This window comes from Coturnix japonica, chromosome 13 (genome assembly GCF_001577835.2).
Source record: "Coturnix japonica isolate 7356 chromosome 13, Coturnix japonica 2.1, whole genome shotgun sequence".
In the NCBI taxonomy this organism is placed as follows: domain Eukaryota; kingdom Metazoa; phylum Chordata; class Aves; order Galliformes; family Phasianidae; genus Coturnix; species Coturnix japonica.
In genome coordinates this window covers 132,395-148,308 of record NC_029528.1, presented here as the reverse complement: position 1 = coordinate 148,308, position 15,914 = coordinate 132,395, and the positions used below count along the sequence as shown (strand labels likewise).

The following is a 15,914-nucleotide window of genomic DNA, read 5'->3' as shown; positions in this document are numbered from 1 at the left end:
AGATGACTGTGGTGGGAGGAAGAAAACAGAAGCCTCGTGCAGCGGTTCAATACTAAAGTATTAGGGCTTGTACTTTCTTCAAGGGGATATACATATATGCAGAGTATATAAGTGTGTGTCGTATAACAAAGGTGGAATAAAAAAATTAGGTAAATAGTGCCAGCTGCTCCAACGCTTTATTGCTTTTCTAGAATTTTGTTCTTTATGTTGCTCAGAGATTGCTAAGATATAATTCAATTCAAGACTAATTTACTAATTAATTATAATTCAGTCAGATAATCAATAGAACATTTCCTGGTCTTCTTTCTACAAGCAGAGATAACTGTAATCTTTTCCTGCATTCTCATGAAGCTCATTAGCAATTGCTGTTTAAAATTCCTTCTAGAGGCTCCAAGCTATGTCTCTCAGCTCTTCAAACATCCAGTTGTATGAACTTAGTAAAACAAAGTCAAAGATGATTATCTGTGTCAGGATAAGTTATTTGAATGAGCTTAATAAATTTTATCGTCTGATTGGAAGAGGGGAACAGCAGCCAAAGGTCATGCCTTTCAGGAAAACAGGTGGGACCAGTAAGAAGAAAATATGAGCCAAAAATCACACAAAGAGTTATCATCTACCAGCTTAATGGCTGCCTTGCTCTGCCCAAAGGTAAAGAGCTGGCTATCAGTGCCATTTATCAGGTACACCATTTTAGTATAAACTTGTTTAAAACCTAGTAGAGCCCCTTTTTCATCTTAATTAGACAATAACTCATTGATTCCAAGTGGGCCTTCATTTTCTAATTATTTAGTACATAATATAATGTCATTAAACATCTTTGAGTGGACAAGATTACTCTAAAAGCTTTAGCTCCAGAGCTCCAATATTAGGCTTTTGGCAATCATCCCTGCGTGTGAAAAGCAGTCAGTTTGTTTACCAGGAATTTAGATTCATATTACTGGGGGAATTAGCAGTGAGCTATTAGTCTGATACAAGCACTTAACAAGAGCTGATCATCTCCTCCTAGCTTGCAGATAATGGAGGTGATCAGCTGTAAATGGAAAGTATGTAGGGCTATTTTCATGAAGGCATTTGGAGAAAGTGCTGTATCCCATGACCTCTGCTAACCCTACCATTTGCAAGAAATCCAAACACCAAATCACTTCCTGGAGAAGAGCTAATCAACCATAAGAAGAGCTTCCATTAGAGGCAAAACCAAGCTCAAACGGCCTTCCTTCATCTGAAGAAATGTTCAGCCACAAAGTCCCTGAGGTATGGATGATTAGCCCCTGATCATATTTGCCAGTACACATTTTGATGGAGGAAGCAACTGTAGGGCAGCAGCTGGTTCTCATTCCATAGCAATACTGAAAGACTGCATCATGCTTAGTATCGTTCGTTGGCTTCCTGTTTCACTGTTGTCATAGAATCACAGAATGGCCTGCGTTGCAAAGGCCCACAGTGCTCATCCAGCTCCAATCCCCTGTTATGTGCAGGGTTGCCAACCACCAGACCAGGCTGCCCAGAGCTGCATCCAGCCTGGCCTTGAATGCCTGCAGGGATGGGGCATCCACAGTCTCTTTGGGCAACCTGTTCCAGTGTCACCACCCTCTGAGTGAAAATCTTCCTCCTAAGATCCAACCTAAGCCTCCCTTGTTTCAGTTTAAAACCATTCCCCCTTGTCCTATCACTGTCCACCTTCATAAACAGCCGTTCCCCCTCCTGTTTCAACACTCCCTTGAAGTATTGGAAGGCTGCAATGAGGTCTCCCGCAGCCTTCCCTTCTCTAAGCTAAACCAGCCCAGTTCCTTCAACCTTCTTCATAGGAGAGGTGCTCCAGCCTGCTGTGCATCTCAGAGGCCCTCCCCTGGACCCATTCCAAGAGCTCTACAGGTAATGTTACCTTCCATTTTAGCAGAATAAACTTTTATGATGCATTAAGACGCCTTTGCTCTTTGTGGCCACTGAACCTGTAGTGCCGTCTTGTAAACATGAAGTTACCACATACGACAGCAGGTTACCACATACGACAGCAGGTTTTGAGAGGCATGCCAGGGTTCTGCAGCAAGCATTACACTTGGAAGTAAAACTTAGTTTTTTCCATACCTGTGAAACAGATTGTGTGCAGTTTAAAAAGAACACCACATCCTTCCTGAAACATAAGCTTTTGCTGTGGGAAGCGGGAATGATTTTAATGAGGTAAGGTCATGGTAGTTTGGGGATTTGGAATTCAAGGCTTATTTCTTGCATCACCTTGATTGTGACTTTTGGCAGGAAATGTCTACCAGTTCTCTCACTTGTCAGATAAGATCAACTCATAGTGATTGAGCTCGCTTCTCATAAAAGGCTATGTTAACGCTCTTGGTAAATGCCATGGTAGACCGTGTTAAGAAATCTAACACCGTGTCAGATTCCTAGATGTCATGTCTGAAATCTGACATGATTTCTGTGTAAGTTGCTGCTGACGTTGCTTTGTAAGAGGTTTCTTTCCCATAATGCCTCCAGCAGGAGGACACAAACACTGCAGCTTCTACTAATTGCACAGGAAGGCAGAAGACTTCTAAAATTGCAAGATAAATTTTATTAGCAAGTCTTGGTATTATTTTACACTCTTAAAAATAATTTACATTACAACAAGTAGGTGGTTTCTTCGTTTTGTATGCTTGCTGAGATGTCAATGTGAAGACTGTCAGAACAGAGCATTTCTATTATATAATTTTTGTACTTGGAGCAAAGGTGCTTGCAGGATGTTGTATTCCAGTTTCTAATGAATAAACACTGAGGTTTTTATGTTTTATTCTTGCATTTTGTAAATTGCCTCGCAGCACAGATGGTAGGAAGTATTCTGAAAGAGCTGCAGTGCTAAGAGAACTGGACAGTTACTGACAGGACATTTTTAGTAGTAGTTATGCATGCATGTATGCTGTGACATTGAGCAGCTCTGGTACTTGGAGGTTCAGTGCCACAAAAATCTAAATGAAAATGGATTTATATACACACCAGAGTGAGTATCTATCTACCGGTGCAGGTGTATTTAGAGGTGATTTTTGCTTCCAGTTACCAATGAACAATTGTAAGAGGCAGCTGTCCATATAAAAGTGCATATGAACATGGAAAAGAGACATCTGAAGAAAATGTGTTCTGTTTAATTTCTGTCTAGAGCAGGATTCTGTGGTACTGTAAAGCATTTTCCTGTGCAATCCAGAACATGACTTTTTTTTCCTCATCATTCACAAGTAATCTCTGGAGATGAAAGACCCTACAGTTCCAGCCCCACCATATGGACAATGGCCAAATGTAGATCTCAGAGTCCTAAAATCACACAGGCTGTTTTCATTACAGAGAGGCAGGAAACATGGAAATAATGCTGCCTCTTCAGTCACGTATCCATGTTTCAGTAGATGGTGGGAAATACCAGCACTCCTCTTAGAATCACCAATATTGGAAAAGACCTCCAAGATCATCTAGTCCGACTGTTCACCCACCGCCAATATTTCCCCACTAAACCACGTCCCCCAGTACAACATCTAAACCTGTCTTGAACAGCTCCAAGGATGCTGACTCAACCACCCCCCGGGCAGCCCATTCCAGTGCCTGACCACTCTTTCAGAGAATAAATTTTTCCTAATATCCAACCTGAACTTCCCCTGGTGCAACTTGAGGCCATTCCCTCTAGTCTTATCACTAGTTATGTGGGAAAAGAGGCTGACCCCAGCTCACCACAACCTCCTTTTAGGTAGTTGTAGAGAGCTAAAGGTCTCTCCTAAGCCTCCTCTTCTCTCAAGATGACGTGATACTTGTTCCTTTTGCATGTAAATGTGGTGTTGCTCCTCCATGCATCAGAGGAACAGCTTCTATTCCATACAATCATTTCCCTGCCCTACCTGCCCAAGGACATAAGAGAAGGCCGGAATTTGAAATGGCAATATTACCACTGCAGGTAAGGACAGCTACACTGAGATACATGTAGCAATGGAAGATCTTCTAGAAAGAAGAGTCTGACAGTGACTGGGAACCGAAACTATTACCTAGTTGGTATCTTCGTGAGGTACAGATAAAACACAGGGTAAAAAGAAATAGCCACTTATTCTGTATCTACTCTGGATTGTAGTACTGCTCAGCTGTGCATAATATTGTCCAGATCTATTGTATTTCATAGAATAAACAAGAGGCATTATACATGTGTATGGGGAAGCTGCTTTAAGCTGTTTCTAGCTATCCTGAAAGTGTGGGTTGGCTGATGAGGCAACTCTGGCACACAATTGATTGTAGACTATTAACCTATGCTCAGAAATCAATATTCACTTAACACCACTTTCTAACAGGCCAACGTAGCATAAAATAACAGCAGTTACACAGTGCACATGTTTACATCTGGAATAAACAGATCATGAAATAGAACTTGGCAGTGGAGGAGACTGGCAGGAGGTGAAAGGGGAAAACGACAACTTCAGTGCGTGGAGAGTTTCCAGCTAGTTCCAGCTCCTGGATGCTTTTGTAACTGAATGACCCAGGGGATCTGTGGTGAATAGAGCATCGCCTTCCCTAGGCATTCCTAAAAAGTTTTGGCCTGAGGTCTGGTAAAATCATCCTTGGCTAGGTAAATTTACTAGGGTTGAGAACAGGAATCCCTACTAACCCAGAAAACACAAGTCTGTTGCTATCCATGATAAAGGATGATATATATAGTTACAAGGGGCAAAACAGAAAGGAGCAAGAACGTAAACTGGAGTATAGTGTCTTCAAACTGGAATGGTATTTTTCATGTGTTTAAAAGAATGAATTAAAAATATATATAAGGGAACTGAAAGTAATTGAGAACTGGTGTTTTACAGGGATTTTATGTTCATGCTTACTTAACTTTACTTGCAACCACCCTGCAGTGAGGGCTCTTAATCTTCATCACAGAATCACCAATGTTGGAAAAGACCTCCAAGATCATCTAGTCCGACTGTTCACCCACCGCCAATATTTTCCCACTAAACCATGTCCCTCAGTACAACATCTAAATCTTTCTTGAACATCTCCAGGGATGGTGACTCAACCACCCCTTGGGCAGCCCATTCCAATGGCTGACCACTCTTTCGGAGAAGAATTTTTTCCTAATGTCCAACCTGAGCTTCCCCTGGTGCAACTTGAGGCCATTCCCTCTAGCCCCATCACTTACACAGGAGAAGAGGCTGACCCTCACCTCACTACAACCTCTTTTCATGTAGTTGTAGGCGGTGATAAGATTTCCTCTGAGCCTCATTTTTTTCCAGACCAAACAATTCCAGCTCCTTCAGCCACTGCTCATAAGGCCTGTGCTCCAGACCTTTCACCAGCTTTGCTGTCCTCCTCTGGACACACTCCAAGGCCCTGATGTCTTTCCTGTAGTGACTGGTCAAAAACTGAGCCTCACCGGAGCTGAAACACAGGGCATATCACTTCTCTGCTCCTGCTGGCAATGCTATTTCTTATACTAGCCAGAATGCCTTTGGTCTTCTTTGCTGCCTGGGCACACTGCTGGCTCGTGTTTAGCCAAGCATCAATCAACACCCTCAGGTCCATTTCTTCCAGGCAGTCTTCCAGCCACTCTGCCCCGGGCCTGTAGTGTTACCTGGGGTTGTTGTAGCCAAAGCACAGGACCTAACACTTGAGGATGGTGTGCTGTACTCTATGCTTAAGGAAGAGCTCAAACATATAGGGTGGTAGGAAACAGTGTCATGTGCATCCCTGTAGATAGAAAACTAACCCCACACAAGTTCTGACAGAATGCAGACTTGTTTTAAAATACCATGATTGAATATTAGCCTGACTGTCACTCAAAACACTAAATGTGGCAGAAGCAACGGTGGGCACCAAATCTGCATCTCTCAGTGCAGACTGACTGGAGGAAAGAGGGGCACAGGTCAGGGAGAGGTGTTCAGTGACTGCAGTTACAAGGCTAAGGCTGTTCCCTTCCCCTTTTACAGAGGCCTATTGTTTCTTGTGGGTAAATCAGTAATGGGAGATGCCTGGATATGGGGTAAGATTAATAATATGGGAAGGAAATATGTCACATGCCAAGTTAAAGTGGGCTCAGCAACAGGGGAAGGAATAGAGACAGAGATGTCCAAGAAACAGCAGCTCCAGAATATACAGAGGAGGCCATAGGCAAACTGCTGTGTTCAGAGGTGTCTTGCTGTGTCTTCACTTCAGCCACCTAGGAAATGAAAAGGAGTAATGAATCCCAGTTAGTCCCATTCACGCTCAAACACCGATAGCAGAAGGGCCTCAAGCTCTGGACACTGATATGAGACTGTAGAAAACTTCTGCAGCCAGACAGCATGGACTGCAATTTCTGCTTGTCTGTGGAAGGAATATCTTGAGTCAAAGCAGTCTATGTTTCTGCATGCACATGGCATCCCTCACTTTGATGTCCAAAATCACACAATTCCAGATACAAGGTTTTTGAACTACTTTCTCTAGTCAACTGGACCTGACACTGGAGGCAACAAAACAATGCATACCTGAGACATCTCTGAAGCAAGAGATGTGCTGGCACTGTCTCCTTGGAAACTTAGGGAAGATGAATAATACAAGTCTTTTTGTCTTTCCAGACCTGTCAGCTTCTGGTGCATTTGAGACCAAATAGCATTTTCTGCAAACAGAAGCAAAGCGAGAGTCTTACTGTTCTTACTTGTGTATGTAGTATCTGAGGTGGGATGTTCAGGTTGTAGGTGTATCCATAGTGCTGTGTGTAAGGCTTTTTGGTACAGCAGTAGGTAGATTTAAATATTAATCTTCTATCTAAAGATGATATTTTCATTGTTTGATATACTTCAGAACCTTTTACAAAACATAAAATATTTAAATCTTATTAAGGTCTGTTGCTAATATGCTAGGGAGATAAAAGAAATACCACTTTAGGATTATATACATCATAGAACATCCTAAGTTGGAAGGGATCCACAAGGACCATCGAGTCCACCTTTTAGCTCCACACAGGAAATATTTGGACATAACCTGATTTTTGGAATTGCTATGCTGCTGAATCTGAATCTACTGACAAGGACTGTGTCAGGAGCTACTCATCTTGGCCAAATAAGGGCCAAAGACAAGCACAGGTTAATCAGAAGGCTGGAGCACCTCTCCTACGAAGATGGGCTGAGGGAGCTTGGCTTGTTCAGTCTGGAGAAGAGAAGGTTCTGGGGAGACCTTGTTACAGCCTTCCAGTATTTAAAGGAGATTATAATCAGGATGGAGAGCAACTTTTTAAACAGGCAGATAGTGATAGGACAAAAGGAAATGGTTTGAAACTATAGGAGGGGGGATTTAGATTAGATGTTGTGGAGGTAAAAACCCACCGAGAGGGTGGTGAGGTGCTGGAACAGGCTGCCCGGAGAGGTTGTGGATGCCCCATCTCTGGACATATTCAAGGCCATGGGCAACCTGATCTAGTGCTCGATCTAGCAATTGGCAACCCTGCCCACAGCAGATGATCTTTGACGTCCCTTCCAACCCAAGCAGTTCTATAATTCTATGAAAGGAACAAGAGTGGAAAACAAAGCACCATAATTCTGGTGCATTGATGTGACTACTCAACTGCCAATGGATACAGCAAGTCTGACCTCCCCACAGTGTTGCTTTTTGCAACCCGTTCATTTGTATGCTATTTGTAGATAGCTTCATAGTGTTTGAGATGAAAAGAAGATACAGAAACACTTCCAAAAGCAGATCCATGCTAGTCTTGTAGGTTGGTAAGGAGATCATGTAAATGCTGCAGAAGACAGAGAAGTATATGCTAGAGCAATGCTGCATAGGATCTTAAAATCAACAGGTTTTGAACTTTCCTGTGCTGAGTTGTTTAGTTGTTTCCCCAGCTCTGTGACATATTGCTTACCAAGGCATTTGTTGCTCTCAAACATGCCAAGTATCTGGTCACACTTCTCCTTCTGGTTGCCACTGCTTTCACAGGTACACCACAGGGAGACCTCCACACTGGAGTTACTGATGTAGTTGGGTGTCATAGGCGTGCCTGTCCCAAGCACCAGAAATGGGAATCAGGATTTACTTCATCAAATGAAAGAAGCATGGTGAGTCCCCTTATCCTAAAGGCAATGCTGCCCTGGAGGCAAAAGCCTTCCATTACTCAGAAGTCACTTTGCAGAGCCCCTGCAAGGTGACCCACATCTGGTGAACATATGTGCAGTCTACTGCTCTGTGAGAAAGGGTGGAGATCACTACCCCTGACTCAGTCAACCTGATGATGAAGCACACTGATAACCGAACTTTGTGCAAACATTAGATTGAAGGATGGGAAGCATATGCAGAGGTTCAATGGCAGTACTGGCACATGGCTCTCCTAACTCTCATTTTGCTGGCAGCACTCCGTGGCCAAATGCTTTCTTTGCTAAACAAGTGCTGCACACCTGCAATGTGCCATTCAGAGTAATGAGCTTATTTAGCATGAAAACATCATAGATGTCTGGAAAACCAGAAGATATAGTCTAGAATTGCAGCTTCTGAAATACTACTGCATTTTGTAGCTCCTTTGAGCCGATCTGAAAAAGTAAAAGCAAATTGGCAACCTGTAACTAAAGACAACCTTCTATTCAACAGCTGGTAGTGTCTTGTGTAACTGTTGTTCTGACTGGCTCTGAGAAGATAGTGCATACACAATGTTAAACCAGCATGAGTCTAAACAAGCAATAAGGGAGAGTCAGCCTTATCAATGATCTTACAACTGCACTCTGCTGTAACTGTGATACAGCTCCAGCAGCGGGAATAACTTAATCCATACAAGCCGAGAGAGACTTATTGGATGGGTATTTAGAGTACTTTCCATCAGCTGGTGATGCAAACAGGAATGCAAGAAACCCTGGCAAGTGCTGCTGCTTTGCCAGCAGAGGATGGGACAAAGCAGAGTGATAAATGCCACGAAGGAGCTCTCTTTGTGCTGCATTTACCTCAGAAACAAGTGGAAGCATTAGAGTCCATTAGGCTAAGGCATGTTCATTGGCATGCTGAGCACCATCACCTGCGGCAAAGCAAGACAGATCCTCTCAGCATTAACAATGTGGCTACAAGTTTGTTGCCTGAAAGTAACCCTACATAAGTTCCTGTGGGCATCACTTACCAATCATCCCCATGTAAGCCTGCAGGCATGCAGCGTGATTGTGCTGAGAGCAACCATCTGGGGACATATCTGCAGGTTGGCAGTTTTGTTGGAAATCAGCCAGTCGGGATCTGTGGGAATGAAAATGAGACTATCAGTGTCTATGTCACTCTCTTCTGGTGGCTGGTGCCTGCTGCTGCCAGACCTACTTGCAGATATGGTCTTCCAAGCAGGAGTCCAGAAGCCAAAGGCAATTAGGTTTGGTGCTATACTGAAAGGAACAATCGGGAACAATAGTTTTCCGGCGTCTTTCTCCACAGAGTTCATCTTGACATGGACAGAATAGGATCCTTCTAGTGAAATCCTCAGGGACTTTCTCAAAGAAATTTCTTAGCCCTCGATGGCATTTGCGACGGTCACACATGTCCTCACTTCCAGTCCCTCTGGTGCAGATTGAGGCATAGTCTGTGCGCAGCCGAACACACTTCTTGCTCAGATTACAGACATGAGTTGCCTTCAGGCATGGGTTTGCTGCATCTCCTGCTAACTGAGAGCCTATGAAGCCAAAATAAATCTGTAAACAAAAGAAGTGAATCTCCAAAAGAAACTTCATATAGAGACAGGAATAGCCCTTCCTCGATGGACAAACTGGAACATCAAAACGAACAAAGTCCTGCTATGTGCTTGTAGTAAGACATTACAGTGATGCTAGTTACAAAATCACATATTTTATTGGTTCATGTTAGGATATTTTTTTCAGAGAATACATCATTGTGAGTTATTCCCTCTTTCATGGGCCTAGGTCTGTAACTGTATTTACACATAAGAGTGCAAATACAGGCAAGCATCCAGAGCAGGCATTCATCTGATTAAAAGGACAATCACCTCAAATCATTATCATCAGTAATTTTTAGCCCCTGAAAAGGTAAGAAAGGTAAAGAATTGTATCATGTAGCTGTTAGAAACTATTACCTGATACCAGAGCTGCCAGTTCATTATAATCTGTTTTCCAGTGCTCTTCAATTGCTGGATTCTCATAGGGAGAGGTTTCCAAGTTGAAATAACCTGGGCAAGACAGAAGGTGTTTTATGCAATGAGAGACACGCCAGCTTTTTTTTTTTTTTCTTTTTTTCCTTATTCGCGTTTCTTCAGGCTGGAGTTCAGAGGTGCTCTGCCCTGTTGAAAGTCAAATACCAAGGATGGTTCTGCTAGAGATGCAAAGGTGTTATTGTATAGCAACAGCATCACATTTTGTCATTAGATTTCCTCTGGCTGGAATTTGGCCTATGTTGAAATTAGATTTTTTTCTGCCTCAGTGCTAAGGAGTTGTGCAGGACAGGTAGTTCCTGGTGGCAGGCCATTGGAAGCATCCCAGTAAAGCTGGAGGGAAACAAAATGCTGCTCAGGGATGCTATTACTGTATGTGATAAACCCATATCCATTTTCAATGACAGACATAGACATTTTGAGGTGATTTTCATAGAACTACAGTTAAGTAATTGTCTCAAGTTGCTACCTTTGTTTGTCAGACTCCCTGGTGTATTTCTGAGAGACAAGTCTCAGACCAGATTGGTTTTCTATGTGTATCATACAGAGCAGTAATGACCAAACGGGTACCTTCAGTACTAGGAAGAGGCCTTCCACCACTGCTGTCAGGTGGGAGGGGCAATGTTGAGCCTTACTAGTACCTTCTAAATTTGTTTTATTTTATCTCACCATCTGTCATGCTGGAGTGAACGGTCCAGAAAATGCGCAGGCAATGCTCCTGTCTCTTCATGCGCCGATGGCACTTGCAGTGCAATAAAGAGCTGTTCCCAAGGTATAGCTCTGCATTCAGACATCTGACCCTGCTATCATGATCCAGCGCGACGAAACGCGTCTTAGCAAGGTCACAGTTTTCCAGAGTCCTGTAAGTGGCATTACAGATGGAGTCTAAGAGGCACAGCTGTTCTGCTACTATGCAGTCACTCCGTGGCAGAGCCAGGAAGTCTCCTGGTAAAGAAGGGAAAGGATTGTTAGGATTTCAGTCATGATAAATGCCACACAAGCACCTTGTCATTGTTTTGTAGGCATCCTCAGTTACAGAACTCCAGGGGCAGAACTGGTTGGGGTCCTTCCTACTGGAGCAGTGCAAGAGCTCTCTCCATTTAGAAAGAAAAGAATTAGTATTAGTGTGTGAAAGAAAGAACATAAGATTAATGATAAATCTCCAACATGATTTTGTTTAATAACATCCTCCTCCCTTTTTTTAAAAACCAACTATAACTCTGTCAGCTTGGCTGGGATCAGAGGTGGCTCTGTTTTCCAAGAGCAGTAAATCCCTAAGAAAACTTCAGCTTTGCTGAGGCCTTCTTTGAAGAAACTCACCTATCTGGGCACTAAGAAGCTTAGTGTGATAAACAGTACTAACACCACACTGTGTAGAGTAAGTCAGTACTCCTGCTGTTGCTAAGTACAGAGGTCACTCTGAAAGTAATGACTCCTATTTATTTCTGATGAAACAACAACAGATACAAAGAGCACAATAACACTATTTGATAAAGCAAATTCTCCGCTACAGAGCACTATTTTTCAACACAGTCACCACCATTAGCTCTGCATTTTCATCAGTGATGAACAAGAGCCTATTTGTTGTGCTCATAAAAGTCTACATCAGGGAAGGTGCCCCACTATCACCACTTCTGAAATATACCACCCACTCCTTACTGTTCTGACATCCAGCAAGCATCAGTTAAAGCCAATAGGTGCAATTTCTTCCACATGGGAGAATTCAATTCCACAACTTTGCTTCATATGCGCTTCCATGTCAGAGACCATTTGGTCAGACTGCCCTTCTACTGCCGTCTGTCACGTGGCAAGAAAATGTAATGCACTGTTGGTGGGAAGGTTCACCCACTGCTGCCATACTGGCAGCATCTGCCTCTGACATCATGGGACAACATCATCAAACAGGAGGCATGACTTTTGGAGCAACCCTTATGTATACCAGTCATTAAGAGATGCACTGAGAAAGCCATTTGTGGGTGTAAACGAAATTGATTTGTTGAGCTTGGAAACTTAATAATAACTATAGGTATTTTTTGCATAATAGAAGATACCTTTCATATTAAACGCAAGTAGCTTCATGTAGAAGAGCTGATAAGCGATCAGTTAACAGCGTATAGAACCAAACCGCTGGAATTCCTGCTCCACGTGCTGGGATGCAGGTTTGCTCTGCCAGCTTTCAGCTTTTTATCAATTGTGAACTCACAATTTAAGCTCTGTATGTATTTGTGTAGTATGTGCATTAATTGTATGTATATACACTGACACTGCCTTATGGAAGTATGAAATAATTTTAATTTAACAATACAATCTTCAAAACTTGATGACATTTTCAGCTTTTTTTATTTTTTATTTTTATTTTTAACTGTATGGACTGCTCTCTTGCAAGGATAACACTACGGGAGATACGCTGTTGTATTTCACAGATGTGTGAATTCAGTCTTTCTTCATCTCTGCAGTATATGGATCTGTGTTTATGCTATGAGCACAATGTGTCACGGAATGGTTTGGACTGGAAGAGACATTTAAGAGCATTTGGGTCCAACTTCTATGCCATAGGCTGAGATACCTTCCACTATGCCAGGTTGTTCAAAGCTCCACCTGACCTGGCCTTGTAGAACCTTGGAATAAGAACTGCTAACAGAGTTTACATGTAGGCTAGTAGGACAAAACTGCGCTCAACCTAGCATCTACCTTCAGTGCTTTTTGGATGTGTGATCTCATCTGTCACTCTCTTGTTCAGCGGGCACTGTGGTGCTGCTTCTGCCTGTCTTCACTGAGGACTAAAATAAAAAATCTTGGTGCAGCTTTTATTATCAGGTATACTGCCTTCACTGTCTGATTTGTTTACTCACTTCCTTCACTTCTGTTGGTCTTATCAGTTTATTTGCCATATAATTCCATGCTGGTCTGATTCTCAAGCTTCTTATTCTGTCTTCAGCCCAGTAATGCTGCCTTATGTGTTTCTGTCCCATTCATTCATATTTCTTGGCTTTCCTAAAAACTTCTCTGTTCATCTGGCTGTTATGTAAAGACTGCATGAGTTGGGAAGCTCCCTGAAAGACAAATCTCTTGCAAGAAATGCTTTGTACCACCACAGTTGGTTTTGGTTAGACATTCCGTCTTGGCACAACACAGATGAACACGCGGGGTGGTAATAGGTAATAATAGGTAATAGTCTCATGTGGGTTGGAAGGGATCTTAGAGATCATTGAATCCAACCCCCGGGATTCGAGCCTCTATGCTGCAGAGCGGCACTTCTACCACTTGCGCCACAGGGTATTCGAACCCGGGCCCTCCGGTGTTGCAAAGCAGCATTCCTACCACTGTGCCACCAGGGCACACATAATCACACCGGGGTGTGATTACATTCTGTAAGGCTACAAGCAGTGCAAAGTTCCAGAAGCAGTTTTCCAACCCAAATGATTCTACCTCCAGCAGGGCTTGGGATTCTAAGCTGAGCAAACTGTTTTACCTCACAAGGCCAGAGCAGAGTACAACTGCCCTCAGTGGATGCAGCAGCTGTTGTAGCAAGTTCATGAAAGGACAGGACACACTGCCAGCCTTACAAGCTCTGCTTAAAAATCACTAGAGCTTGAAGTGACATTTTCAAAACTTTACAACAATATCATAATTGACAGAGTAGGGCAGAGCTGAGTGTGGATGGACTGTGCTTCTACCACAGGCCTGTACCAGATGCTTTGGGTGAAGCTTCTGGAAGCGTCAAAGCAGAAGAAGTTAGAGCAGTCCTCTTTAACTAACAGAATTTAGTAGCTACACAATCTCGATCCCTAGCGCAAAAAGTTCATTGAAAATAAAGAGTTATCTTAGTACTTACAATGCCAGATAACCAGGTAAAATATCTGGTACTGTATTAGAAAGCTCTCTGGTCTAGGTTGCAGATAGCACTGAATGTGAGTGTATATCAGAGCCCCTTTAGCTAAATGAAAAGTTAAAAGATAATAATCACTTCACAAACAATGGCTACTTATTCCTTAGAAAAATAAAGTTATAGTTAATATAATGCTCATTTATTCTCACTTTTGAATCCACGTCCTGTCACATACCTATGAAATTACAATTAATGTTATTGTTAACTTAGTATTCCTTGTCATCCACGCTAGTGAAAGAAAGGACAATTGCAGAAGGGAAACTTTATTTATTAAGAATAGATTTAAAACAAGCACTAGTGTTTGGACAATGGAAATTTGCGGGAAATCTGTTGTAGTCATGAGGCTGCAGATGCTACTGAGGCCACAGTGCAACAGCTCGTCTTTATAAGACTCGTAATATTGAGCAGTTGCATTTTTATTTTTATTTTAATGCCAAGCACTGACATCTCATAGGTAGGGTCAGGTGCTTCACAGCACGTCTGAAACTTCTGTATTTTTTGCCACTGCAATTATGAAGACTGCTCAAGAGATGCATATGAAAGAGGAATCATTTCTTCCCTCAAGATCTTGTGACCTGGCAATACCAGAGTGCAACGTAAGACAGATGCATCTTTGCAGGGGCTTCCTGGACTGGTCTTTGCAAACCTAGCCTCATCAGAGTATCAGTCTGAAGCGATTCAGAGGGGGAGTGCATGGAAGATGGGTTTAAAAACAACAACAACAACAACAGCTTTCGGCAAAGATATCTCAGATTCTGCGTCTCCTCCAAGAGCTAGAACTGATGCTATCTTTATTCCCGAAAGGGATGCCGTCTTTACGCCGCGCTGAGGGATCAGCTCCTGACATCGGTCCCTCCCGGCTGCGAGCGAGAGGAGCAAACCGCCCTCCTTTACCTCCGCGAGCTTTGCCTCGAGGAAATTCAGCTCCCTTCCGCAGAGCATCCAGCCACTTTGGTCACATCGACACTCTCTATTCTCAGCGCAGGTCAAAGCAAGCAGCGCGCATTATGTGCTTCGGAATACGGCTCCTTCGCAGCGGAGCCGCTGCCGGGCAGCGGACGGGAGCCCCGAGTCCGGGACGCGCCCCGAGCTCCGCACTACCCAGCCTCCCGGACGTGACACCGAGGGGTGCCGAAGCGTCGCCCCGCGCGCATTTTCTGCCGGACGCCAGCAGCTGTTTGGGACAGGACAGGACGGGACGGGATGGGACGGGACAGGACGGGACGGGACGGGACAGGACGGCAGCACGCAGCTTCTCGCCGCCCGCCGAGAGCGGGACGGACACACGCCGCCGCGATGCTCTCCCCCACCAAGCCCTCCCGCCCGCCTCCCCGTGCTGTTCGTTACCGGCTCGGGAGAGGAGCAGCCCCAGGAGCAGGGCCAGCCACATGCTGCAGCTCGGCGCCGGCGGCCGCTCGCTCCGGGCGCTGGAGCCGCCGTTCACATCCCGAACGCTGCCTGTCGGCGTCCGAGTGGCCGCCCCCCCGTCGAGGTGCAGACGGCGAGCACCGCCCCGCGGCACGGCCCGCCCCACAGAGCGGGGCTGCGAGGAGGGGGAGGAAGCAGCGCGGCTGCTCTGAGGGCGACGAGGGCGCGGACGGAGAGCCGCGGGGTGCGAGTGAGGAGCGCGGCCCGGAGAGTGTTTCAAACGGGGCCCTCGGAAAGGCGTTACGGAAGAAGTGCGTTTGTTGGGTGGGTTGTTGGCTCGCGGTACGCCCAAGCACTGAGGGTACGGCTGTGGATGCTTCTAACTTCGTGAGGAGAGCTCAGAGGAGTCTGCTTTGTTAAAAGAAAGTGAACATTAATCTGAGAAGATTGCCTGGCAGGGGACAGACGCTGGCTAGTTCTCGAGTCGATTCCCTTGATGCTCCTTTGTTCTGCCGAAGGGATGGTGTGCACTTTTGGCTCCTTCCCATTGAC

At 44.3% G+C, this 15,914-nt stretch overlaps 1 protein-coding gene across 1 annotated transcript; it reads right to left on the bottom strand.

Annotated features, from left to right (window-relative positions):
• Positions 1-5,092: 5,092 nt before the first annotated feature.
• Positions 5,093-15,476, bottom strand: LOC107320062 (GDNF family receptor alpha-4). The gene is made up of 8 exons (XM_015875530.2): positions 15,342-15,476; positions 10,775-11,050; positions 10,031-10,123; positions 9,268-9,613; positions 9,080-9,189; positions 7,844-7,978; positions 6,471-6,601; positions 5,093-6,163 (listed from the first exon to the last, which is right to left on the bottom strand). The coding sequence occupies exons 1-8, from the start codon at positions 15,382-15,384 to the stop codon at positions 6,029-6,031; spliced, it is 1,269 nt and encodes a 422-aa protein (XP_015731016.1). The 5' UTR covers positions 15,385-15,476; the 3' UTR covers positions 5,093-6,028.
• Between the last annotated feature and the right edge of the window lie 438 nt (positions 15,477-15,914).